General features: G+C 47.8%; 10 protein-coding genes across 10 annotated transcripts; 6 read left to right on the top strand and 4 right to left on the bottom strand.

Moving 5' to 3' along the window:
- Nucleotides 1–456: 456 nt before the first annotated feature.
- On the bottom strand, nucleotides 457–5,487 carry N7483_007689 (uncharacterized protein; the record flags this gene model as incomplete). Its single annotated transcript, XM_057091126.1, has 4 exons — nucleotides 457–1,293; nucleotides 1,349–2,794; nucleotides 3,111–5,370; nucleotides 5,441–5,487. The coding sequence occupies 4 exons, from the start codon at nucleotides 5,485–5,487 to the stop codon at nucleotides 457–459; spliced, it is 4,590 nt and encodes a 1,529-aa protein (XP_056945867.1).
- Nucleotides 5,488–6,411: 924 nt separating this feature from the next.
- N7483_007688 (t-SNARE syntaxin) lies at nucleotides 6,412–7,639 on the top strand (the record flags this gene model as incomplete). Its single annotated transcript, XM_057091125.1, has 4 exons — nucleotides 6,412–6,667; nucleotides 6,730–6,911; nucleotides 6,967–7,539; nucleotides 7,604–7,639. The coding sequence occupies 4 exons, from the start codon at nucleotides 6,412–6,414 to the stop codon at nucleotides 7,637–7,639; spliced, it is 1,047 nt and encodes a 348-aa protein (XP_056945866.1).
- A 303-nt stretch (nucleotides 7,640–7,942) lies between these two features.
- N7483_007687 (transcription factor domain-containing protein) lies at nucleotides 7,943–10,515 on the bottom strand (the record flags this gene model as incomplete). Its single annotated transcript, XM_057091124.1, has 7 exons — nucleotides 7,943–8,441; nucleotides 8,504–8,757; nucleotides 8,809–9,228; nucleotides 9,286–9,602; nucleotides 9,659–10,173; nucleotides 10,254–10,354; nucleotides 10,498–10,515. The coding sequence occupies 7 exons, from the start codon at nucleotides 10,513–10,515 to the stop codon at nucleotides 7,943–7,945; spliced, it is 2,124 nt and encodes a 707-aa protein (XP_056945865.1).
- A 246-nt stretch (nucleotides 10,516–10,761) lies between these two features.
- N7483_007686 (uncharacterized protein) lies at nucleotides 10,762–11,969 on the bottom strand (the record flags this gene model as incomplete). Its single annotated transcript, XM_057091123.1, has 2 exons — nucleotides 10,762–11,344; nucleotides 11,395–11,969. 2 exons carry the CDS (start codon nucleotides 11,967–11,969, stop codon nucleotides 10,762–10,764), a joined length of 1,158 nt encoding a protein of 385 aa, XP_056945864.1.
- A 461-nt stretch (nucleotides 11,970–12,430) lies between these two features.
- Nucleotides 12,431–14,686, top strand: N7483_007685 (uncharacterized protein; the record flags this gene model as incomplete). Its single annotated transcript, XM_057091122.1, has 5 exons — nucleotides 12,431–12,786; nucleotides 12,847–12,874; nucleotides 12,927–13,385; nucleotides 13,434–14,465; nucleotides 14,504–14,686. 5 exons carry the CDS (start codon nucleotides 12,431–12,433, stop codon nucleotides 14,684–14,686), a joined length of 2,058 nt encoding a protein of 685 aa, XP_056945863.1.
- A 644-nt stretch (nucleotides 14,687–15,330) lies between these two features.
- Nucleotides 15,331–16,923, top strand: N7483_007684 (putative FAD binding monooxygenase; the record flags this gene model as incomplete). The annotated part of the gene is made up of 1 exon (XM_057091121.1): nucleotides 15,331–16,923. The coding sequence occupies one exon, from the start codon at nucleotides 15,331–15,333 to the stop codon at nucleotides 16,921–16,923; it is 1,593 nt and encodes a 530-aa protein (XP_056945862.1).
- A 957-nt stretch (nucleotides 16,924–17,880) lies between these two features.
- Nucleotides 17,881–19,545, top strand: N7483_007683 (carboxylesterase/lipase family protein; the record flags this gene model as incomplete). The annotated part of the gene is made up of 1 exon (XM_057091120.1): nucleotides 17,881–19,545. The coding sequence occupies one exon, from the start codon at nucleotides 17,881–17,883 to the stop codon at nucleotides 19,543–19,545; it is 1,665 nt and encodes a 554-aa protein (XP_056945861.1).
- Nucleotides 19,546–19,933: 388 nt separating this feature from the next.
- Nucleotides 19,934–21,919, bottom strand: N7483_007682 (uncharacterized protein; the record flags this gene model as incomplete). The annotated part of the gene is made up of 4 exons (XM_057091119.1): nucleotides 19,934–19,940; nucleotides 20,000–21,070; nucleotides 21,129–21,501; nucleotides 21,559–21,919. 4 exons carry the CDS (start codon nucleotides 21,917–21,919, stop codon nucleotides 19,934–19,936), a joined length of 1,812 nt encoding a protein of 603 aa, XP_056945860.1.
- Nucleotides 21,920–22,698: 779 nt separating this feature from the next.
- N7483_007681 (copper transporter family protein) lies at nucleotides 22,699–23,181 on the top strand (the record flags this gene model as incomplete). The annotated part of the gene is made up of 1 exon (XM_057091118.1): nucleotides 22,699–23,181. The coding sequence occupies one exon, from the start codon at nucleotides 22,699–22,701 to the stop codon at nucleotides 23,179–23,181; it is 483 nt and encodes a 160-aa protein (XP_056945859.1).
- Nucleotides 23,182–24,711: 1,530 nt separating this feature from the next.
- Nucleotides 24,712–26,724, top strand: N7483_007680 (transcriptional regulator family TF; the record flags this gene model as incomplete). Its single annotated transcript, XM_057091117.1, has 1 exon — nucleotides 24,712–26,724. One exon carries the CDS (start codon nucleotides 24,712–24,714, stop codon nucleotides 26,722–26,724), a length of 2,013 nt encoding a protein of 670 aa, XP_056945858.1.
- Nucleotides 26,725–26,794: the final 70 nt, after the last annotated feature.

The raw sequence follows: 26,794 nt of genomic DNA, 5'->3' as shown, positions 1-26,794 counted from the left end.
GAGCCTGTTCCAAGGCTGATAGTAGGCTCTACTTTGAATGTTGAATGTTTTGGAATAGATCAGGGATTATTCTTGGAAAGTAGGTTGACATCTAGAGTGGTTGGCCTAAGCCGATGAAGATGTGGGTTAATGGTAGAACCCCGCCTTGAGCCGAGAGGGTCCGCTTCAACGTTTTGAAACATTTATACCTTATTGAGAGCTACTATTTTCTTTCAAAACAGAATTTGCACAATTTAATTGCGTCCAATTGAAAGAATACTAGACGCTCCATTTCATATTCCTAAGACATACAAGATGGATGGATGGAAATACACCTAAGGTGAAAAGTGGTACAAAAACAATCATGGGCCTTAATGCTAGTGCAGAGAACAAAATCAAGTGACATGATAGCTTATTGATAGGTATAAGGAAACGGCATCAAGACGGGTATCGTAAATCATCGCTGAAACAAAATCGCTAGCATTGCATTGGCATCCATTCTTGCCCGGGATAAGCAGTGGGAGACATAACAATCTCATCACTTGTGTCATCTCGAAGGGCGAGTTCAACAGGTTGGGTATTGCGTGTCAATGTTCGAGACTCGTCTCGATGGGGATGCTCGGAATAAGTCACACTAGACATGCCCGAAACAGTGACATTTCGGGGCTCAATGTTGGTCATAGAAATGGCTGGGGCGTCGGTCGATTTGCGGGATCGGATATTGAGGTTGGGATTATGACCTGGGTGGGAAGGCTCATACTCATAATCATATTCATGGCTTGGACTGTGTTGGACCGCTCCTTGCATCGTCTGTCCCGATGAATCTTGTGGGCCTGGCCATCGATTCTCTTGAGAGATTCGGTCTTCCAGTCCATGAGGGTGGAATTCCATGGAACCATTATGGTCCGATTCGGATTGTGCGATGGGCGACAGGGGTTGACCCATATGGCTCATCAGAGGCATACTATTCACTCGGGTATGTTGAGCGGTAGAAGGGCTATCAGTAGCCTGAGACTGCGAGTAAAAACGTCCTGCTGCCAAAGCATTGGACGATGGACCGGAGGAAAGTTGAAAACTTGCGCGCTGACGGGCAGGTCCTTCATAGGACTGTCGTGACGACGATGTAAACTCAGCAGGTGGCGCTTCAGGCAGAGCTTTGTCGACGGATTTACGTATTTTCTGTGAATTTGGCACATTTTTTCGATCCGTTGATTTCCGTGGCAGATCTCTTTCATCAAGATCATTACCCATGGACTTTCGACGGCCGCTCTCGCCAGTCTCGGAAAATTTCGGCTCGGAACGCGTGAAGAGGTTCTAGATATTGTTAATACAGGTCCCGGGAACAGTGAATAGGTTAAGCATCACATACACTTATTTTTCCGAAAGTAACCTTGCGTTGATGTCCCTTCTCCTTAGCTTGAGGCTCTTGATGAATCTTCTGTTGAAGTCCCTGGAGTCCACCTTGGATTCCAGACAAGAGATCGCCCACCGAAGCCCGGCGCCGCTTCCCGAAACCCTTCAATTTCTCCCTCTTAGATTCACCATTTTGTGCCTGAGGAATTGACTCAATGTTAAGCGAGGAGAGCTCATTAGCAGGAGTTGTTGGTCGTGTCCCTCTGCCGTTATTACCCCAGCTTCCGAAACTCACCATGCTACTTCGGGTTGCCGGCGAGTACCTGACTTCATTTCGCAAGGGACTTTGCATATTCGGCGCAGAAGGCGGGAGCCCGCCAATTGACTTTTGGTTTGCATCAAGAGCTTGTGCCGATGTTGAGGGTCTGGAAGTAAACGTGGCTGAAACACCTTCAGCATCAGGCCGGCTTTCTTCGACAGATGGCACAGAAGTGTAAGAAGTTTTGGCTTCAGGGATAGGGCTGCCGTAAAAAGGAATTGGTGCTTCTGGCGAGGGAGGCTCAAGTGGAGATGGTGGAGTGTCAAAGTCATCATCCAGTTCATCAAATCCTCGTCTCTCATCAATTCCAAGCGTCGAGACGGATGGCTGGCGTGCGGCATGCCCTGTCTTGAGATGTGCGACATCCTTCGGCGGCGCTGGTGGAGCATTATCTTGCGGAGGAATCTCTTTTGAAATAGGATTGGGCGGATCAGAAGGCTTGACTTCAACAACAGGACGAATTGTAAGTATTGGGAGCTGCGACACTCCTCCAGCAGGCTCAGAGTTGCCTGACTCTGGCGATACAGGAGACACCGGCGCCTCAAAGTAGTCTTGACTGGAAGGGACCTCAGGCAGAGATTTATCTCTCCTTAAAGAATGACTTCCAGGTTGCTTCTTCTTCTGATACGCTTTAAAAGCGTACTTCGATGTTGGCAGGGGTGCCAGCGGTGCTTCTTGACTTTGACCCTGTTCGGAAATTCCACGCTCAAGTGGTACACGCGAAGATGATGTTGGTCCATCTATGACCAGCGGATCATACTGAGAGTTATTTGCAGTTGGAGAAAGACCAAGGGCAGAAATCATTTCCTGCTCAAGTTCCCCAACCCAACCTGACCTTTGACCATCTGCCGATGTCAATGGTTGTGAGACAGCCCGACCGGAAGGACCAACCCCTGGATCGGTCTGCGAGTGAAGGATATCTGTTGATCCAGTTGACTTGAGTCGCTTCCCAGAGTGCGTATCATTCCGTTTATCGTTGGGATCCGCGGAAGCAGCAGAAGGGTTCCTATTTTGTCCAAATTTGAAGACAGGCAGACTGCTTAAATTGAGAGAGTTGCGTTTGGGAGGTTCACTCTGGCATTGGGATGGGTTGGATTCGGGCGAAAAGTTGAAGCTTTCGCTGCGAGAATTTGATGATTGACCCTACAGACATTACCAACATTAGAAATCGGGCATAGACTAAGGATGAAGGGGCAGTGGAATAGGCCAATATGGAAAGAGGACAAAGAGAGGAAAAGTCAAACAGATGCATCAATCGTGTTGCATTCTAGTGTCCAATGCCAAAGCGATGGAAAATTACATCGTGGTATCGAGAGAAAAGAAATTGGAAACAAAAGCAAAAAGAGCCGAAACATCGCTGCGTTGACTGCACTGACACGCACGGGCTGCCTGGCGCGCCATTCCCAAGTGCAATATAACATCCTGATTATAAAACGAGGGAAGAAGATTATGAATCTACCTTGTCTCCACTTGCTCGAAACTTGCTCCTGCCCTTGGCAAACAAGCCCTTCGCTGCTTCACCTGCCTTGCCACCAAAAGTACCCGCCGTATGGAGAAACTCCTTTCCTCGCTGTTCAACATTTGACTTATTCATGATGGTTCCAATGTTACCCGACGGACGTCTTATGTGACTGGTAGCAGTAGGTGTAGCATCATCTCGAGACGTAGTAATCGCACCCAAAGATGTGAGTTTGGGGAATCGAGTCCGAGTCGGAGAGTTTCGATGCACAGCGGTCGGATTCTGGCTTGACTGAACCACATCGGCATGCTCTGGGTGATCGTGAATAGTCATTTGAAGCCAGTTATTCAGGCCAGAGTTCAGAACGGCGAATTGGTCTCTCGTCTTGTCGAAAGCTTTGGTGCGCTCACTGGTAGACGTAAGGTTGAGAATGTCCCGGAAACCCTGAAGTTTTTTCTCGTCCACAGTAGCTGCTCCCAAAGCCGAAACCTCAGGAATGTTTGTCTGAGGCTCGAGGCCATCAACTGGTCCCATGACCTGCACTGGAGGTGTAATCCCCCCTTCAGGAATTGGAGGTACAATAGAAAGTCTCGGCTTCTCGGTGCGCTGGCTGCCTTCGCTATCATAGTTTGGTAGCTCTCCACCGACAGGTCCGGGCGCACGTGTAGCTGACTCCTCGTCTCTCGAGGCCAAGGGGTCTTCACTCGCTGGAGCGGGTTGAGGTGTTGACTCAGTCGCAGTTGATGTTGATTCCCACGAGAACCGTCTCTCCAAACGTGGTTTCTTGGATGCTTCATCAGCTGCTAATGGAGGCTCAGCGGATGCTTGATTACTAGCATATGGGTCTTGCGAGCCCAATGGATGGGTTTTGTTCCAATCGGGATGAGCATCGGAAACCAAAGGCCTGGGAACTTCCTCTGGGCTGGGGCCAGTTTGGCCATCCCAGTACTTTTCGTACTGGTGCGGAATTGACGTCTCCCTAGATTCGCCTGCCTGAGAATGGGGAATCTGCTCTGGCTCTTGGGAGCCTTCTCTACTCAGCGAGCGCATGATTTCTTCTCGCAACCGGTCGCTATCGCCATCTTCCGGTGATTCATCCATGACTGTAGCAGGAATAATTGTGGGGATAGGACCACGGTATCCCTCAGTTGCAGATTGATCAGATAGCTTCCGATCACCCAACTTGAGAGGTGCAACAAAATCCTTCTCGGCAGCATTGGGAGAGACATCTTGGGGAGACTGTTGCGGCAAGTGAGGCTCACCCGGAGAGACAGAGGCCATTTCTGCTGGACTTCCCATTGGGGGATCATGCTCGGTGACAACCGGTCTTTTTGAAGGACTGTTGTCCCGTTCTGGGAGACTCATATCACGTCGATGACCTGGGATAATAGCAGGCCCGTTGCTAGGAGCACCGGTGGGAGTATTCGACTCAGCGGGTTCTTCAGGAATAGTGGGGGTCTTGTCATCATGAGGACCACGAGTACTGATGATAGGACTGATCACGGATGTTCCATCACTGTTAGAGCGCGCTACACTGCCAGTAGTGGAATTTGGGGTCTGTGGGACATCAAAAGCCTGGTGAACCACAGAGGTAAAGCCTTGGGAAGCCTGTGAGATCTGGGAAGCCTGAGATGGATTGTGCTGCAAGGAGGGCTCTGAGGGTTCAATAGTAGTAGGATGAAGAGTGGATTCATCTCCCAAGAAGTCAGCCCCAAAGGAGGACATTCGCCTAATGTCAGGTAAACCAACGGTCGGTGTTGTTTGTGTTGCTTCAGATGGGCTGTTGATGATTTCGGTGCGTGGCACTTCATTTCTTGCCGCCGGGAAAGTGCTGGGAGGAGGCATTTCCGTCTGGGGAGAACCTGCCATTCCCTTGTCCTCCCGCATGCGCTTGTACAAATCCGCAGGCCTGACAAAAGGGGCGGCCTTTTGTTGATCGGGTGGGGGACTCGCGCGATTTTCATTTTCACCTCCTAGCATTAGACCGGACAGGCGTCTGGAGCTCAACTCGGAGGAACTGCCAGTTCTTTGGCTTGCATATGGAGGGCGGGGCACGGCTGCTGGTACTGGGGGCTCGTCCTCTTCTTCCTCTTCATCCTCATCACCCCAGTCTCCACCGTCATATGAGTATTGTTTGGCTTCTACCCATCGTTTTGTTTTTGAGCGATTCACATTAGGTTGGAAGGAGATTGGCGTGTTTCCTCCGCTTGCTGGGGAGAGAGGGCTGTTCGCATTTGGCGGCGCGGAATTGTACACGGGACTATATAATGTCATGTCTTAGAGATTGCATCGCAATAGACCAGGGAGGAAAATATAGATAGGGGACTTACAGATTCTGGCCTGCTCGACCTTGCCCTTGCATGTTAGGAGTCGCCATGAAATTTAGGGCGTTCAAAGGTCCACCGCTAGGATTAAAGATTCAGCATCGGTTGCTGCCTGGCGGACTCTCAGAGTTGGCGATACACTTTATTCCCCGTGAGATTCAAATAACCCAGCGGAGACTAAGCCTGCGCTAGCTTTGAAGACAACACAAAAAGCTCTTGGGCAAACGAGGGTTGACAGTTGTGATATTTGAGGAAGGAGAGAGGTGGCGTGAGCAATAAGGCCGTTGCGGGTGTCGATCAGATCCGTTAACGAGAGGGGGCGGAAACAAGGATATAGTACAAAAGTCACAAATGACGCGTATGACCACAGAAAAAAGAACTAGTGAAAATGCAAGGAATGACCTGGATTCTTGGAATAGGACAAAAAAGCGAAAAACTAAAGCGAAAAAAAACCAGACTGAATGAAGGTGTACAAAGTGACAGGATCCCCTGATTTACATCTGGGGAATAGTTATAGTGTTATGTAATTCATACTAAATTTAACCTTGGAATTTAGTTAGTTAACTAGTTAACTAGTTATCAGGTGCACATGATGTAAGCGGTGGCGCATGCGTCACGTGAATTTATCGCGATCAACGTGTTTCATTCTAAGTTGACTGAATAGAACATGAGTTCAGTTATCCTGAAAAGTTGAAAAATAAGGGCTATTTGTCCGCTCAGTTGTTGTCTTCGATAAAGCAACTATTTTAAATTCCAATACGTTGAATTCCATCGAGAGTTCCATGCTACTGCAAGCGGACAACCCCCATCGCCCCTTATCGATTAAGGACAATCGAATCCCGACCACCTTCTCATAAGTGAAGGCTGGACATACAGGCGCCGAAACACACCGGTCAAACTGTTAGAACGCAACACATACCGAATACACACCATTTTTCATATCCTTTACCACAGCTAACCCCGCGCTTTTCTACACAATGACCGGTCCGTCGATCCAAGACCGAACCAGCGAGTTCAGTTCCATCCTAGGCCAGGCCCAGAAACGACTTGGAACCTCAAAAGTGGGATCACAGCGTCAAGCGCTGTTGACAGATACCCAGAAACGACAGGCGAATGGTTCACCATCAGTTGCACAGGATGCGAAAGCGGGGCGCTCGGAGTTCGCGCGTCGGGCGCGAGATATCGGAAAGGGGATCACAGGAACAACCGCCAAGTTGCAACGGCTGGCAGAGTGTGAGTGAACCCAAGAAGATAAATGTATTGTTGGAATGTATTAGTTCTAACCGGAAGATTAGTGGCTAAGCGCAAGACCCTCTTCGATGACCGACCCGTCGAGATCTCCGAATTGACCTATGTGATTAAGCAAGATCTGGCGGCGCTGAACCAGTCAATCGCGTCGCTGCAAGCCTTGACACAAGCACAGCACCCGAAATTCAACCGTTCAAAGACCGACCAGGAAGGCGAACACAATGATAATGTGAGTGCGGCTCTCGAAACTATGCTCGGGCGTGGACAAGACTAACCAGCACTAGGTTGTTGTCATGTTACAGGGAAAACTTGCCGACGTGGGCGCCAGCTTCAAAGAAGTCTTAGAAGTCCGAACGAAGAACATCCAGGCCTCTCGCTCGAGAACCGAGAATTTCGTTTCCTCCGTATCATCGAAATCCCAGAATGCCCTCGATTCTCAACGCTCCGATTCACCTCTCTACAACCCCTCAGGCAGACGAACTCCCCAGCCCGGATACCAAGGCAACTCATCTGATCTTTTGACTTTGGACCCTTCAAATCCTTCACCATTGGGCCGTCCTTCGATGCAATCAGACCAGCAGCTTTTGGTTATGGAAGAGGCCCAATCGAGCAACACTTATATCCAAGCCCGTGGAGAAGCCATTGAGGCGATTGAGCGTACAATTAGCGAACTTGGAGGCATTTTCGGCCAACTGGCTCAGATGGTCAGCGAGCAATCAGAGATGATTCAGCGCATCGATGCAAACACAGAAGATGTTGTGGATAACGTACAAGGAGCCCAGCGAGAGTTGATGAAGTACTGGACCCGAGTGTCTGGAAACAGATGGCTTATCGCTAAGATGTTTGGTGTTTTGATGGTATGTATCTCATTCTCATTCTCGGTCTTTCTCACTACCTGCGATGGTGCTAATTGCTGTTTAGATATTCTTCCTTCTCTGGGTCTTGATTTCCGGATAGACGCCACCTCGTTACCCTTTCCTTCAGTACTGTATCATAATATTTGGCTTCTCGCTCAGCCAAACAACGCCCCCTTCTGCATGCCCACCTACACCCAGCATTTCTTTCTTTTCTCTTGCGACTATTAGACTCCGGATGTCTGCCTTTCGCTCTATCTTTCCTTGTCTCCTCTTTTTGGGACTGTGTCCTGTAAACGAGTCACCGAAGTAAATATCTTACGTACTAATTCAATTAACTCATACCTTACAACTCCATTTGCTTCATCCTTATATACAGATTGAATAAGCTGTCCACTGGTAACTCTCATTGAGCAGCATTCAGTTGTGTCATTGCATCCCATAATTCTGATTCTGCCCAGCCCAAAGATGGCTGGTTATCAAACAACTCCCACATGAGATTATCATCCCATCCCTCGACAGAGGGCACGGACTGGGGCACACCAGAAACTGTACTGTTGGTACCAGGACTTGGAAGTGGCTGAAGCGTATTAGTACTCTGACCAGCTGCTTCCGCATGCGAAGTAATCATTTGAGACGGTGTCTCCCCACCATTGAGATTATCATGAAAGCCAGGGATGGAGGCATCAGACGACGACCATGGATTCTTCTTTATGAGCGGTGCGCATAGATCCAAGAACTTGGCAAAAAGACCATAGAGCTTGCCGATGGAGGCGTTCGCCTTCGCGAATTGACGCAGGTCGCCAGTGATCTTTTTCATCATTTCGAAGTCTCGGTGATCAGATGTTGCAACGACATTGCAGAACAGAACGAAGAACGGAGAAAGGGGGAAGAGGAGCATCGTCCTGACAGAGGTTGGTCATTCAGTTCCGTTGTCATGATATGATGAATATGGATATAGACTCACCAGGTTAGGAAGTATGGATATGAATCCACTGACGTCGCATCTGAAGAAAATGCCTCCTGCAAAGCTCGGAGGGTGGTGAGTGCTTTTCGAGCGGCATAAAGACAGTCTTCGCACACCATTCGAGATTTCAGGACGGAAGAACGTGCTCGGATGAGCGTTGTTAGAGCGGAATAGTAATTAAAGTCCACCGATAGCCATTCACGACGCAATATTGCCCACGACCCCGGGAATTCTAGCTCTTGACGACTTCGATACTTGAAAGCGTTAATGTTGACTCAGATTGCAATTCTGCGAACTGGACTTACTATTTGGAGATTTGAATAGATTTTCTGAGCCCTCATTACTAGATCAGAAAGGAGACTTGCTTTCTCCATATCTTCCATTTCTTTGGTGTCAAGAAGAATTTGCAACAAAGTGCTCTTGATGTGCGCTAGCTCAACAATTCCTATCATCATTGCTGTTGTTGGCAATTCTGGATCCATATGGATTAACCGTGCTGGTTCTACCTTGAGCTCGGGTAGAGATGGCGGTCGAAGAAGAAGCAGCCCGAGTGTCGTATCGAAATAGTAGCATGTGTAGACACACGCGTGGATCTCATACTCCTTTTCACTCTGAGGCGTCGCGTTGGTAATATTATGGTAGTTCAAGGCGACGATGATTCTAGATGCAAAAGCAGTGAGCATCCAGCAACGGGGCATGTTCCCCATATACTGCATTAGTCGTTTCTGGAAGACGTTAGTAAAAAAAAGCCACCAGTTGAGAGTGTTGATGGTTTCACTCACGCCAGATAATAGAGCCTGTATTAGCGTCAGGCTCGGGGGAGCTGTTAATGGGACCAAATTGAGCTCCTCAAGTGCAGCTGTTTCGTACTGCTTCTTCAGAGTCCGGAAATGTGTCTTCAATCGCTGACTTGATACCAAGGGAGCCAGCTTGGAAATAGATGTAATAGCCTTGACCCAAACAACTATACGGTAGAACTGTAGTGTTTGTTCATTCTCACTGCGCTCTAGAATCGCAAGACCCATTCGCTCTAGAGTTGTGTCGGAAATGTGATCTGGCCAAAGAATCGTTCCCTGTGAGCTAGTCTTCTTATCGGGACCTAAAATATTGAGCAAGTGAGTATTTCCCATAGCAAAAATATGGAAAAAATCTTACCAGGAAGCATCATGTATAGTAGCTCTGGCGTGAGTGTTGGAGGTACTATATCCTCGACTTCAGGGTCTAACGGTTCAACGGCACCGCTCTCATCTCGATGGATTCCTGGATTCGAAAGTTGACTGACAAATCGTTGTGCCATCTCAAGTGCTGTCCGCCTGTCTTTTGAAAGCGCCGGGTTACACTGAAGCTCATGCTCGATGTATTCTCTTGCTTCGCTGGCATGCCGCGCTGCGCCTGGCGAATGACGGCCACTGTGGACATTTGATCCAATGCTCTGCGAGATTTTTCGCTTCGGTTCTGGCTGAGAAGGACTAATATCGTGAGTCAAACGCCCTGCTTCATGCTTCCGTTTAGAGGAAGAGCGAGTGATCTCTGCGAAAGTATTCTGTGGAGATGAAGGCACAGATTCACTCTTATCAGTGTCTCCAACCAGCGACGAAGGTGATGAGAAAAGCGAGCTGTCTCCGTTTGTCCTTTCAAGTTTTGCCAGCCTCTCTGAAATGGCATCCAGACTGTTGATAATAGTAAATAGCTGGATTGATTCACAATTGTATACTCCATCTCTGAAGGGAGTACATACTCGGGTACCTACCGAGAGACTCTGGGTCGATGAACCCTTGCTTGACGAGCACGACCACATTCCACGTGTGCGTCTACACAATTCATGCATGGATCCTGCCGATCGCATTTAACCTATGAAGCTTTAGTTCCGATTGACTGACAATAAAAACTTTGGGTGAAATTTCCTGACCTTCCTTGCATGACAAAGGTCACACTGAGCAGAAGTTAGTTATCACTACAAGTATGAATGTGTGTTATCAAGTAAAGGGACTCACTGCGGGCATCATGGCCATCATTCTAATAAAATCGATTCAAAAATCTAAATCTCATCTAGCAATAAGTCGAATGGTATGATTGATGAAGTTGAAAAGGAGTTGGCGACGCGGAGTTCATCGATCGGGGATCTCCGAAAAGCCGATATCCGGGTAAATCAGGTTTAGCTGGCGAGGTTATCGCACCATACGGTTCCTACATCCATCAAGCGATCGGCCCACATGGTTCAAGTAAATTTGAGAGGAAGGTGATGATATAATTCCAATCTACTCTTCTATGTAGCAGTATTCGCATGTCAATTTCACAGCTGAGCCATGAAGAACAGGAACAGGCTCCTCCGTTGAATGCGGAACAGCCCCCCGTTGAAGCATCTCTTGATGACAAGCCCCAAACCATACTTCAGTGAGAGTTGGAAGTCCTGTCGAGATCCGATTCGAGTATTTCTTAGACACCACATATTGGCTCAAGTCCTCACGCATCCGCCACATGAATTCTTTCCGATGCGACCAGCCGGTCGCATGGAACGGAGATTCCCGCTCCTCTTCATCCTTTGCGACAGCAACAAAGAACTTGAGGATTCGCTCCAGAGTCGATGTCATAAGGAGCATACTGACCCAGTTTTCAGATGATGAAGAGGGAAATTCAGGTAGCATCAACCGGCGAAGGGTAGAACACAGAAGCTCTAGGCAGTGCTGGGTTGAAAGCAGAATATGGGTGTTTGTAAATGGTGTGCTCTGAAGAATCGACCGTTGGTCATCTATAGACTTGAAAAGTCTATCTAGATGAACCGAGGATTCGGAAATTGGATCATCTGCGGCAGAAGACTCGAGGAATAGGATGGTATGCGCCCTAGATACAGTTAGCGAAATTCCAAATAACGAGATAGTGAAGGCGCATACATTGGGTAAATGAGCTTCTCGTGGAGCACTGCAACTGCTCTGCTGTAGACAACTTCTTTCTCTGTTTTCGAAGAGGTCCAAAGTGATCGGGCTATCGGGTCCGTGTCAAGATGATGACGAACTGCATGGTCGGCCAAGTGATAAGATAATTGGATGCATGTTGTCCAGCAGCCTTGCAGATCAGCCAAATATGCAAATGAATACTCGGCATCGTCGTGTCCGTCTCCCACAGCATATTGAGGTGGAGGCGGGGGAAACAACTCAGATATGAAGGTTAGATCATCGCCTGGGGAGAAATTGAGATCATCTTCATCACGAAGATAATTTCGGCGTCTGATATTCAACCATACATGAGATATGGCCGTTTCATTTTTGAAAACACGGCTATGTATCAATCGACATGTCAATGCCAACGACACAATATCTTCTAGCTCACATAACGAAACTAGTCTGACTAAGACATCGTTGGGGAGGCATTTCCAAATAGATTCCTTCGATAGAAAAGATATCGATGATTTCTTGCCTCTTCGAGAGAGAACCGTGCGAAATCGGTTAAAGATCGGTGGCATATTCAACTTGAAGTTTTTGAAGTTGATCGATCATAACGGCGGAACTTGAAAGTTGCCGCACAAGCTCGAGTCTCACAATATCACTGTAGATTTCGGTAGGGCCCTAGGATTGAGCTTCGGTTTTTTATTTTATTTTTATAGATGGCAAGAGGTCATTTATGACTCCGAAGCTAATCATCCGAAGAATTTGAACAATGAGAGGAAGTCAAACCTGAAACTTGCTTCCAAGTTTCAAAGTTCAAGTTGTTCCGATCGACCCATTTTGGCCTGAGAATTCTGGCGAAAATGCACGTCTAGCCTTCCCAACTTATCATCTTTCTCCTTTAATACAAGCTAGGTACGACTTTTCACCAACAAACTAATTAACGCAATGAAAGCTCCTTGATATATGAATGAGCTGGCATCTCAGAGTCACACAACAATTGAAAGCAAGACTATGAAGTGGATGTTCATCGTATAACTTCGGGATGGACCCCTCGTCAGATTCACCAAAGCCATACTCATGTGTGGTCTGCCACAAGAGAAAGGTGAAATGTGACCGCAGGGAGCCATGCTCCAAATGTGCAAAGGCAGAGGTTGAATGTATCTACCGTCCTCCACCCCCGCCACGTCGTCGCAAAAGAGCGCGTGACGCGAGTGGATCTGCATCATCAGAACGCGACAAATCATTTCCACGAATAAGCCGAGAATCTCCAAGAGCCGATGACACTGGTACCACCGGCGATGCAGCCCATTTTGGAAGTCGAGCATCTCTGACGGAGTCCAAATCAGGCATTCCGGGGAGGATGATCATGAGAGGGGGGAATTCGGTCTACCTTGAGAAGTTAGTATCTCTAGAGTCTCATTTTGAACACTTGTCTAACACTTAAATTTTTTTTTTTAGCAATCTTTGGACAAATGCCAGCCACGAGGTTTGTGATGCTGCTTTATGATTTTTGCAAAGCATTCTAACGCCTACTTCAGCTTGCAGATGCTACAGAAGTGCTAGATGCGTCGAATAACCCAGATTCTTCATCTCAAGAGGACGACGATGGGGAAGATATGCTGCTTCTGGGATCTGGAGCCAGGAATAATCTTACAAATTTACACCCAAATCCGGTTCGCATATTCAAACTATGGCAGACGTTTCTTGAAAACGTTAATCCCATCATCAAAATCCTCCATACACCAACACTGCAGCCACAAATACTCGAAGCCGCGGGTGAGATCTCAAGTATCGGCAAGGAACTGGAGGCCTTGATGTTTGCGGTTTATTGCATCGCATTAGCATCATTGCCGACCGCGGAAGTTGAAAGGTCATTTGGAGAAAGTAAAAAGAAGCTTTTAGCTAGATGCCGACGTGGGGCTCAATTCGCTTTTAGCAACGCCTCGTTTCTTCGTACTTCAAATTTCATGGTTTTACAGGCACTGATGCTATACATAGTAAGTCTGATCCTCCCATACCATGGATTAATTCTAACGGGATATTAGTTGTCAATGCGTGTGTTTTCCGACTCGCATACCATCTGGACTATGAGTGGCGTGGCATTACGAATCGCTCAAAGAATTGGAGTTCATCGAGATGGCTCGGGGTATGGACTATCAGTATTTGAGACAGAAATCCGCCGGCGGATTTGGTTTCAACTTATTATCATTGATTCCACATCGGCACAATTTTGCGGTGTGGCTCCAAGTCCATTACCAGCAACAGCTGACACAATGCCGCCAATAAACATCAATGATACAGATCTTGACCCACGTATGACAGAGCCACCCTGTGAAAAAGAGGGGCCGACTGATATGATTTTTTGCTTGGCCCGCTGTGAGTTTGGGAAATGGTTGCGTCGCTGGAGTAAGCATGCAAGTCCCTCCCATTCGCCATGGGCTTTCCTGTCCTCGTCGTCCATGTCACTCAAGGAAAAAGATAAGGCCATAGACGAGCTAGAAGAGTTGTTGGAACAGAAATTCCTGCGGTATTGCGATAAATCAATACCATTGCACCTGGCGACTCTCGTGATGGCTCGCTCAGTGATACATTACACTAGGCTCATGGCACACCATCCTCGGCAATATCAGGGAAGCAATATCCGGCTGTCCCAGACTGAGAGGGACGTCATCTTTGACAATTGTTTGAAAATGGCAGAATATGCAGACTACACTCAGACTAACAATGACATCCAACGCTTTTCGTGGCACACGGTGCATCATATGCCTTGGGATGCCATGATTTTCATGTTGTCTGAAATGCGTTTTCGGGACGATCCGGAAGAAAAAAGCAAAGTCTGGCAGATCATTGGAAATATCTACACTCACTATCTTCGCCATAGGCGAATAGCTGTCCAGCTGCCTCTCCATCGCGCCATCGAAAACCTTATGATCCGGGCATGGAAAACGCATACTGAGGAGTGTAACCGTCTGCAGCGGGCTCCGATCTCCTGTCCAACCATTGTGGCAACTTTGATTGGAAATTCGATTGAGAGTTCCCAAAGTCATTCGAATTCCCAACGTGCGCTTGACCCGCTTGTCAGAAATGGTGATCATTGCCTCGTTCGACAGGGCAGCCTTGTCATGGATTCTCTCCCCAAGACGCAACAAGTGTAGACCTGGGAAGGAATCGCGGAGGATTTGATTATTTAGTCCATGAAGAGGCTTCAATGAACTGGAATGATTGGGATAATCTTTTAAACCAGTTTCAAGAATCGCTGATGGACGATATGAATTTTATGACTGGTTCTACATCCTGAGGTGCTGAATGCTTATGTTCATCAGTCGTCATAAGGATTACTTCCAAGGTTCTTAATATAGTCAATATGCACGGCGGCCTGCAGCTACTCCCAAGCGACAAAACCCAATTTCTAGCACATGGTCTGACCAACTTACCATCATGATACTCACTAGTTTTGTACTCTCTACTTTTGTATCCTCTGCTTTTCTACTGATTTTCAAGTTGCTAGGCTCAGGCTACGAGTGCTCTGATCCATTCGGCAGAGCAAAGAGGAAAACAAGAATGGTTCTGCCAGTCTTTACTTGGAAATCCTATTGCCGCCGCACCGTGACATATATGTAAGACTGTGACAGATCGTCGATTACTGCAGAGAAAATCGGATCTCGGGGTGAGTTCGAGTTGTGTGACCATCTTCGGTGAACCAGTCGCGCCCGGTCGACCTCACTCCGACCGGGGGCCCGATTATCTGATATGCCATTAGGCGTGATATGTCGGGGCCACCTTAACCCGAAACATGAACTCCGCAATTCTTCCAGGGATGAGAGTCACTGCTATAAGAGCCTTTGGTTCTCGATATTCAGTTGTCTCAATCCACTTTGAGATTTTGTCCCATTATTAGGAAGCCTTTCCTACCTTACGATACCACGAATTCTACCCAAGATTATGTCCCAAACAGATGTTCTTATCATTGGGGCAGGCCCCACAGGCCTTACTCTCGCCCTCTGGCTTCATAAACAAGGGGTTGCAGTTCGTATTATCGACTACGCAGAGGGTCCGTCGAAGAATTCCCGTGCAGTCGCGGTACACGCGCGTGTTTTGGAGCTATATCAGCAGATCGATTTAGCGGATGAGCTCGACGCATTTGGATACCCTCTTCGTGCATCCAATATTTGGATCGATGGAAAGCACTACTCAACCGTACCCCTTTCGGATTTTGGAAAAAAGTTGACTCCTTATCCGTATATGTTGATGCTGTCTCAAGAAGATCATGAGAAGATACTCGAGAACCGGCTCCAATCTCTGGGGGTCTATGTGGAGCGATGTACAAAGCTTAAGCATTATGTGGAGCATGTATCGAAGATCACTGCAACTCTGGTTCGCGAGACCGATCGTCGTGAGGTCATCAAGGTCATCTGTGATGCATCGTGGATCGTCGGCTGTGATGGGGCACGTTCCATCGTACGGCATGAGATCGGCGCTGATTTCGAGGGGGAAACTTACGTCCCTCTGTTTTACATTGCTGATATCGAAGCCGGACCTGGAGACTGCTGCAATCCTGGTTTCAACGGCGAAGCCCATATAAGGATGTTGGGCGACAAATACAACGTGATTCTTCCGTTCAGCAACGGGAAACGTATCAGACTGATCGGCACCACGACGCCCGAAGATTACAAAGAAAAGATTGATCTGTCAACTCCTAACCCACAACTCACATTCGAGGATGTGGAGCCAGAGATCAGAGCCGTTACCGGAATCGAGATCAAAAAGCTCCATACTTTCGCTACCTATCGCTGTCATCATCGTATAGCTGATAAATTCCGCAAAGGACGAGCATTCATCGCTGGAGATGCCGCGCATATTCATAGTCCCGTTGGGGGTCAAGGCATGAATACCGGGATCATGGATGCTGTCAACTTGGCCTGGAAGCTTGCTGCAGTGATAAAGAACCCTGGAATGAGCGAGATCTCACAAGAAAAGCTCTTGGACTCCTACGAGATCGAGCGGCGTACCTTTGCAATTAATGTGATCGGCGCCACTGATCAGGGATTCACCCTTCTCACCTCTAAAGGATTTTGGCCGTACCTTGTGCGTCAATGGTTGCTCCCTTATGGAGTTCCAATCGTTACAAAGCTTGAGTATATTAAGCACCAGATCTTCCGACGTGGCTCTCAACTCGTCTGCACATACCGGGGAAGCCACCTGAGTGAGGCTGTATCGGGCTGGGGTGCAGTACAACCGGGTGATCGTTTACCATGGGCAAAGCTGGACTCAAGTGACAATTTTTCGTCGCTGCATCATATTGCCTGGCAACTTCATGTCTATGGGTATCCACCAACAGCCCTCGAAAAGTGGTGCATCGTGAATGACGTTTTACTCACCGTCATTGATTGGGACCCACATCATGGCAAGGTTGGCTTGAGGAAAAATGCTGTATACCTTCTGCGGCCAGATCAGTATATCGCCGGCATCTTCGAAGGTCGTTCCGTTAACTCAATGCTGGACGACTACTTCTCTTCTCGGGAATTGACTTATTAGATTATTCTGCTCCCAGTTGAAGAGGAAGCTGTTACGGCGTTGTTGCATGAAGCGAAATGGGTACCTTGTGCGTCACTTGTATATCGTTCTGGGATATGATACTGGTAAAACTTCATGTTCTACCATACTTGGTCTTTTCAAATTTTTGCCAAGTTGGATGGCATACGCGGAGATGCGATCATAATGCCGCCCGAGGCCGTTCCAAGGTCCTTTCCCTTGCGGCCGTTAAACGCCATGTTCTCCGCGGTTTCTCCACTGGGCTTCAGATTCGATTTACATAATTTCAATTATTCCGTCAACCTCCAAGTTATTCAAATATGCTTGAAAAAAAGGCATTGAAGTCCGACATTTCCAGTTCAAATGGGCCTACCATGGATTCGGGCTGGAACATTCCACTAGTTTAGGTCACCGAGTACTCCGTAGTGGTGTTGGGGAAGTACGTAGTGGCTCCACCTAAGACTCGTGGCTTGAGTGTTAATTCCCACTTTAATGTGAATTAACCAGGCATTCAAGTTCTTCAGAGTCCAAGCCGCTTGCATACGTGGCTTAAATTTGTCGATCATTGGAGTTTTACGGCTTCACCTACCGAAAACGGAATTGAAAGGCGATCTTTGATGAACTCCGAGATCCACTATCTGCTCTTATATAGTTTGGTTCCGGGGCTATTGTGGAGTTTCATACGTCTCGTATCCCATATTCTAAGATGATGGGGTGGATGATGGGGTGAATAACGTTTTGAATACTCCTTAAAAAAAGACCGAAGGGAAATTGGAAAGACATTATCATACTATAGAAGCAACGTACGTTTCAAGTCTCCCGAGGTCCACGGTGATCCACTTATGACCCCAGGGATTCTATAAAATGTCTGAATAACCACCAAGAAGTTCCTTTATCACAATTGTCTTTCTTTAATATTCCAATTGCATCTTCAGCATGCATTTCAATTGCATCTTCAGCATGCATTTCAATTTTATTCTGACCAGCCTGGTCGCCGGAGCAGCTCTAGCTGTTGCCGAGCCTATCCCTCGTTCTACTTCTCAGTTCCCTGTGATCAAGACCAACAATGGCTCTGTTCAGGGTATTGCATCTGATTTCCGGGAAGATATCACTGTATACAAGGGTATCCCCTTTGCCGCCACCACTGGTGGTGAGAACCGCTGGAAGAAGCCCAAGACTCGCGATGCGTGGTCCGGTGTCTTGAAAGCAGACTCCTGGGGACCTCAGTGCGCGCAGTCCACTTCCTCTTCTGCCGGTATTTTCAACACTGCTTCGAACATCACTAGCGAGGACTGTCTGTTCCTCAACATCTGGACCCCTACATACAACGACACCAGTGACTTGAGCTCCAAGAATCTGCCTGTCTACTTCTGGATCTATGGTGGACGCTTTGAAGCCGGTTCTGGCGATGTTGTCACCTACGATGGTTCTGGTCTGGCTAGCAAGGACATCATTGTTGTTACCATGAACTACCGTGTCGGTGCTTTCGGCTTCCTTGCCCACCCCGAGCTCTCTGCTGAGTCTGGTCACAACAGCTCTGGTAACTACGGTCTGTTGGATCAACAGTTTGCATTGGGCTGGGTCCAGGATAACATTGCTAAGTTCGGTGGGAACCCCAACCACGTCTTTGTCGGTGGTCAGTCTGCCGGATCTTCCAGCTCGCTTGACATGATGTTCTCTCCTCTGTCCAAGAACCTGATCAATGGTGTTATCTCCGAGTCTGGTGCCCGTGGCCCTCACGACCCTATCACCGGTAGTGATGCCACCAGCTACCGTACCAAGGTCGCCGCCGAGGCCCAGGGTGTGTCCTTCATGGAGGAGATGAACTCTACTTCCGTTGAGGACATGCGCAAGTTACCTATGGATCTCCTTATCTCCTACGGCTCTCTCAGTGACACCATATTCGAGGGTACTCAATTCGAGAACCTTACCAGCTCCTTCATGGAGCCTCCTCTCTGGCGCCCCAACATCGACGGTTACGTCTTGACCCACAGCTATGGCCAAGCCCTGGACCTGAACGCTCACGCCGATGTCCCCATCCTTACCGGAAACAACGCCGACGAGTCCGGCGCTTCCACCGACCCCGGTTTCACCGTTGCCACCTACAAGACGCTGTACACCGAGTTGTTCGGTGTATTTGCCGAGGAGTTCTTCAAGCTCTATCCCGGCCGCAACGAGACCGAAGCCAATGAGAACAGCAACGAGCTCTTCCGCGACCTGAGCCGTGTCGGTACCTGGCGTTGGGGTGTTGACTGGACTGCTGGTGGTGCCAAGAGCAGTGTTTACACTTACTACTGGACTCACACCCCCGCCGAGGATGCTACCGCGGGTGCGTACCACGGCAGTGAGCTGTGGTATGTGTTCAACAACATCCCATACTCTGACTACTCCAACGTTACTTGGACTCCCCGCGACTACCACATTGAGGAGAAGATGTCCAACTACTGGGCTAACTTCATTAAGACTGGTAACCCCAACGGTGATGGTCTGACTCACTGGCCTGAGACTACTGACACTAAGAATGTCATGTGGCTGGGTAACTCCTGGGGAGCTGGTCCTTTGTCTAAGACTGAGGCTCGCATTGAGTTTATCAAGCGCTGGGAGGCTACTCTTCAGCAGTGGTAAACACTGGATGTTTCACCAGGCAATGCTGGGACTATTTGGCGACTCATGACTGCTGAGTGGTACCCTTTTGTAGATATAGGCCATAGTAGGCTGGTCAATTCTTTTCTTGTCACTCCTTTTTAACTTGATTCTACTTTTGTCATGTATCCCTGCATTTGAACATAGCACTAGGGACTAGTTAGTCATTCGCATTGGGAATATTTACTGCATTCAAGCTCACCTTTTTTTAAAAAGAAATTTCAATTATTAGAAATGATGAATAGGAGCTCACTTCGAATACATTCCAATCATGAATATGGGGTATAAATTGGTTCGTGGGATCATATACAACCACGATTTTAAAGTTATTTACAAAAAATAAAAAGATAGTTTCTGTGAGTATGTGTATCTAGAATCTGTATTCATAAATCGTTAGCAAGTTCAAATTAAATCTAAGACAGGGTAGAAAACTCACGAGAAATTCTCTCTATGTAACCACAACTCCCGCGCATTACCCGGTTTCTTCGCAAGAATGCGACTCTGAACCTCCGCCGACGCCGCACTCACATCATGGGTCATAGATGAAGGACCACAAACGACCACACAAACCGACTTTCCCTCTGAGCTGGCCATCTGGTAGATAGCACTTGGCAGGTCGGGTCGTCCAGTAAAGCACTGAACACCGAACAACTCCGCAGGTAAGGACTCCGAGGAAGTACTGCACTCATTGGAATGCACATCCTGGACCTTCACACCTGCCTCCGCCTCCAGCTCCTTACTCTTCGATTCCGAAGCCACATGCGATGCACAAGTCTCATGAATCTGAATCGAAAGACCAGGTACAGGTTTCTCCAACGATTGTCTCGTCGCGAGATCCTCCAGAGCCTGTACATACCACGCGCGCATACCGGGATCACGCGTTGCAACAATAATCTTCAACTCCTTCTCATCCTCGGTTAACGAAGAAGCGCGAACAAAGTCCTCAATCATGGATAATGTTAATCCAGCACCAGCACCACCACCAATAACGATACTCTTATCGAATCCCTCCATTCTCCCCACCGAAACCCCACCATAAGGACCATCGATAAGGACGGGAATCTGTGAATCCGGATTCTTTCTCGCCAGAGCCATAAGGCGACCAGTGATACCACCATGCGGCTTGACATAGAAGACAAGTTGATTCAAGTTCTTACTATCCTTCTGTGGAACAGAGCAGATGGTAAAGGGGTGTGCAGTGAGAGCGTGCATATCACATGTGACAAAGCGCAGGAAGATATGCTGACCAGGACCCCACTCCATGGCTGTATCGATAGTGACTTTGAGGGTTTCTTCCGACTCGGGTACTAGACGGGCTTTGTGGTGGATACCGTGCTCGAACCATGTTTTGCATTGAGAGTATAGCCATGACAGGGTGTATAGTACGGCGGTGGCGATGAAGTAGTCCCAAGAGGACATACGGAAGTCACAGTGTAGGAAGAAGAAGATGACGAAGACCATAGCCATGAAAAAGTGGGTTGCTTTGAAGAATTCGTAGTATCGGTTACTAGAAGAAGGGATGTTAGTGAAGGTGGGAGGTTAAGGGTATTAGGTGTGGAACGCACCGAATCCATGGGATAGACATGAATGTAAGCCATGCTTGAGCGATGATTGCGACGACGCCGGTTACCCAGACACCACCGCTAGTCCATTGTTCTCTGATGTCTCCTTTCCACATGTGGTAAACGATGAACGGGAATGTGTGTGCGAGGGCTAGTACGAACATGGCCCACGCTACCCAGTTGTGCCAAACGAATAGTTTCTCATGAGAGATGCCCGTCAATGCGGTGATGGGATTGGATTTGGCGCCGAGGATAATGAGGAAAGGCATACATGCCAATGCTAAGAACCCGGAACGCGTGGCGATGGGTGGAGAGTCACCGTAGCTGATTTCCATTGTATTCGGCCAGTAATAAGGATGGGGCCCCAGCATCATAGCTTAAAGGTTGTTAGTCTTTTCATAGCTTGACAATAAACGAAGGATGAAGTACTCACATAGGAAATAGACCAGTCCAGCTGCACCTAGTAGGCACACACCGAGAGACTGAGTATTCCACCCTGCAATCCGCCATGTCTTGTAGGAGAGGTATCGAAGAAAAGCAACTGGACGAAACCAGATTGAACGCTTCTTCGCACTTTGTGGAGTGAGCGAGGATGTTATATGTGCTATAATGAAGAGGCCTATAGCGACCATGAAGAACGCAACAGTCGGCAAGGCATAGTGATGATCAGCCTGATACCAGTTCACCCAATACCTCTTCTTATAAGCACATTGTTCCGGGGTCATGGTACATTCTCCCATCACTCTGGAAGAGTGTATTAGGACCGGCTGGTCCAGAAACGGAAGCATACCCATGTTGGATGACCTGGATGCTGAATATTGCACGTTGACAAAGTATCTAGAGTATCAAAAGAAGATCCAACGAGGAAGTCATCATTATTAATACTCCCAAGAACACATTGACCCTCTAGTATCATAGACTCCACTATTTCTGCTCAATTCATCGCTTGATCTCTTTTTGCCAAGAAGTACTCGGAGATTTTGAGCAGATTATTAGTCTCGTATAGAATCCAAGCAGACATAGAATCATCAGATACCAAGAGATTAGTATGTATGGAAATAGATTAGAGGATTCCTTGATATGTCCTATCTCGGCTATGACTTCGATAATCTGATTGATATCTTCACATTATGTTATGCACTCTTGAAGCAATGGGTGATCAGGATCTTTTTTTGCCCCGCAAAAATGAGCAGATTTGAGCGCATTTCAACGTGGTCGGTTCCACCCGCCCGAACCACGCGAAACAAGAGTGAGAACGGGTGAGAACTTGACATTTGATATCTTCTGAGAAATCAATAATAACACTAAACACTGAAGAATGTGTCAAGATGGCTTGATCAAATATACAGTGGAGTCGCTTTGACCCATCTCTAGCGTGAAAAATAAAGAGAAAAAGAGCAGAAAAGAGAAGAAAAGACATACGACACAGAGCAGTGGGGAGAACAGACCCACTCGAGCAAGTTTCGTTCAAGATGCCAAGATCTAGGTCTGAGTCTAGAGATTCCTTTTAAAGAGTGGAGAGCTGCTGATATGTGTCACTTGTAATTATATCATTTTCACTCCAACATTCATCATGATGGACATGTCAGGAATGACCACCACTACCATGGCTATGGCCATGGAAACGGCAACTACAACCGCCATGTCGATGGCTACCACATCCTCATCCATGGATATGAACTCAGACTCAATGACAATGTCCATGTCGGAGATGTCCATGACCTTCTTTACTTCATTTAAGACACCTCTCTTCTCTGCGGATTGGACACCCACATCGAAAGGAACTTATGCTGGGACCTGTATCTTCCTGATTGCCTTGTCTGTCATTTTGCGGGTACTCATCGCGTTACGACCTGTGCTGGAGTCTCGGTTATGGACAGATGGAGTTCGTCATAACAGTGAACCACTCATTGACACCATCCCTGGGAAGCATGTCTCGGGTGTACAACAGAGTCTGAATGAGTTTAGCAAGAGGTGGTCCAGATGGCGAGTCAACCCTGCTGCCGGTCGTGCGACATTTGAGTTGATCGTTGCTGGTATTTCATATCTGCTGTAAGTTTCTCGCAATTAATGAGTTTGAGGATTGTGAACTGATATCTGAATTAGCATGTTGGCGGTCATGACGATGAACGTGGGATACTTCCTTCTCTGTTCTTGGAGGTGTTTGGCTTGGGACATTCATTATGGGCAGTGCTGCAGCTGATAGCTCAGGGATGCACTGATCGAGATTGTTAAGCGATCGCTGAGATGGAAACTCCAGATGTCATCATACATATGTGCCTGATGAGTGTTGATGCTTTTCTTGTCCATACTTCCTATAATACCCCTTGCATTGTTCTTCGCATTTCCCTTGCCACTGTTTTTGTACTAGAATACCCTACAGACTCATAACAAACGATGATTCTCATTGCGTGTCCTCCGGACTACTCCGTAGCCTTATTCAAAAAACCAGTCGGGTGTATAACTCGCGCATACGAGTGCGCACAAGGTCCTCACTCTAAATACCTGTGCAAGGACAAGGATAATCGTCATAACATTGGAATATGGGTAGGTATGAAGGCCTCCTTTACAAGTACATGTCGCAGTTAGCCTTCCTTGCCTTCCAAGTCATCCTCCAGGTAAGCCTCCAGGTAATCCGGTAGGTATTTCCGTAGGTACTCATATAGAAAGAGGTGGAGGTCATCAGTTTCAGTCACCTGTATGTAGATACTACTGGCTGAGTACTTAAGTATGTGAGCATCGTGCGTGTCTAAGAGGATGTGAACACACCTGGCCAAGCACTTGAGTGCTGAAGACATACCTTTCCCAATTTCACTACTACAGCGCCGCGCGTCGCGCGGCGTGAAGACTTGTCACTCAATGACATGAACCAAGTGGGGACTAAATTGACCAAATGTGGAAACCCGCTTTTCCTCTGATCAGCAAATATGATGGGTCCGATTGTACGGGGCGACCCGAAGTAGTGCGCGGGTGTGATATTCAAGCAAGGGGCAAATATCAGTTCTCATCTGGACCATGTCCGAGTCATTATTCTTCCCGGACCGAAGCCAGTTCGACTCGCGCTCGGTGTACGGAGTACGGACTATATTGCGTCTAAACATTTGTCATGGTCGGAGATGAGCTTTTCAAGGAGTATGAATCATGCGACCCACAAGGTCGAGCAGACTCGAGTCTTGGATACCAGCTGTGCAAGAATGATCGGATCAGATCAAATCGGAGAGGACAAAGGTTATTATTTGACATTGTTCCAGCACGATCTGTCAATCAGAGAGATGTCCGAAAATTATACCACGTGTTGTTAAGGTTCATCTCTTGAGCTCCGGCTTGTCGCCATGATCTGCCCAATACCAACTTGAACAACCGAGAACGTTGGGGTGAACAAAGAGAGAAACGGATAAATTTGATCTTCCCTCAAACCAAAAATTGATGAAAACTTCATTTCTCAATATAATGTGCCGATGCACTACCGTTTCAAGTTGGGGTACAATGGCGTGCTCGAACAACGAATGACGATGGAGCTCTTATCAGACACGCTATCTCTCCGACATCGTTCCCCGGATCATCTTCCCCATTTCATTCGACCATCATGGAAGGCACCGTTCATCGATTCAGGGTCCATCGTACAAATACTTCGCGGTCAGATCAAGACCAGCGGAGCACCGGACCCAGCGGGTCCCCTCCAGCTAATAGCCCCGCTCACAATCGCCGTTCATCAACTCTACCGGCCTGTCGCCGATGTCGCCAGCAAAAGAAACGATGCACGCGAACTGCCGAGGGACCGTGCAAACCATGTATTTCTGCATGGTTGCCTTGCTCGCTTATGGAGCGAGACGTGAGTCCGCATTCGCGTGAAAGAGAGCTGCGATCCAGGATCGATTGGCTTAGCCAGTTGGTGAATCAGACCTTGCCGGCGGGTGGACCGCAGATTGAGTCTATTGAAACGGGCCGCAATTTATCCCTTGGATCGAATAATGAAATCGAGTCTACATCCATTGTCCCGGTTGAGGATCACATGGAAGAAGATGATGTGCGCGAAGTGAGTGTGTCATCTGAAAAATCGGATGAAGATAAGCCTATACCAGTTTCAGGGGGTGGCAGGTGTTTGCAGGCGTATTTTCGACACGTTCATCGAGCCTATCCGTTCTCAGATAGTGAGGTGATTCAACAAGAATTTGAAAATATTTGTTCTGAGCAAGCTAAGAATGGACTTCTCCCCCGATCGGCTGTGCCAAGTCGAATGCAAATGCTTATGGCTATTGGATTTACAACGCTGCAGCGGGCGGGAGAGGCTCAAGATATCGAGCAATCGCTGTTTGAACCGTGTCTGAAAACAATTCTCTGTGAATGCTTGCGCCGTGTGGATGAGAATTCAGCGGGTACCTTACTTCTGCTTGGCTTGTATCTCCTGTTCAAGCCGGATGATATGGATCCCAGGGCGATTGTTGGAGTCCTCACCCGACATGCATTGGCAATTGGGTTGGTGAGTGAAACGCCGAGCAGCCAAAATCTTTCGCCGCGTGCTTTAGAGTTGCGTCGCCGACTGAGTTGGTCAATATACGTATTTGATCGCATGATAGGTATCTCATACGGACTTCCTTTTGGTCTTCCCGATGATGCGATGCAAGTGCCATTACCAAGTATTATGATCCATGAGTATGGCTCAGAAGAAGGTCACCAATATACAATAGCTTTGCAAGTCAGCAGACATGTTATCGCGCTCCGGCAACTGGAAACACGTATTGTGAATTCAATTTATAAACGTGGACTCTTGATACACCCACAAGAGTTACGTCGGCAGATTGAAGATTGGTACACACAGGGCTGTCTACTATCCAGCTCGGCCTTATGGGAACAGGACCAAGTTCCCTTCCACACGACCATTACTTGGTTGAATGTCCGATACCAGAATCTCCTTCTCTTGCTTTACACTCCAGCGCAAGGGGACTCGGCATCAGAGGATAATCTATCAAAGCTACAAGCCGCCGCCCAGCAATACATCCAACTAAGTATTATTCTGCACGAACACCGTCACCTCCCAATAAATTGGGTCACTCTGTGTCGCTTGCTATCTCTAGCTGCAATCTTCCTCTACTGTGTAGCACGATGGACACCTGCTTTTCAAGATATCCCGGAAATTTCTCTACTCGCTTCCCTACTGGATCTCTTCTCACCATCCTGGATTGCAGCACACAAGACGGCGAGAATCCTAAGACGATTGACAGACATGATCGCGAAGCCAAACCCGCCCATAATACCCATCAGCCAGTCCTCTGCCTCCGTGATTACCACACCCGGACTAGAAGTCGAGTTGGGCCTACAGTCAATACAAGACGAACTATCATCATTGCTTAACGAAACACTCGGCGAAGCGAGTTTCTACACTTGGCCTTTGAGGACGAAGGTTACAGAGAGACGGCTCTCTCATCACCTTGTGTCAATGGATGGTTTGACTCGATTGGCGAATGGCAGTCAATTTGGCACTCAAATTGGAATTCCACTCAATAGTGTTTTGTCACCGACAGATAATGCAATTGATGGAAGCCCTCTGGAGACACAATGGATGAGCTTACTGGGTGGTTTGGGATCCGATATGCTTTGAAAAGACCTGAGAACCCTCCATTGTAGAGTCAAAATGAGAAAATCTATTCATCAATGCACGCCACTGGGAG

The sequence above is a fragment of the Penicillium malachiteum genome (genome assembly GCF_028827825.1).
Source record: "Penicillium malachiteum strain IBT 17515 chromosome Unknown utg000003l:1.0-4950554.0:1.0-4952489.0, whole genome shotgun sequence".
NCBI lineage: Eukaryota > Fungi > Ascomycota > Eurotiomycetes > Eurotiales > Aspergillaceae > Penicillium > Penicillium malachiteum.
This window is presented reverse-complemented; position numbering and strand designations above follow the sequence as displayed.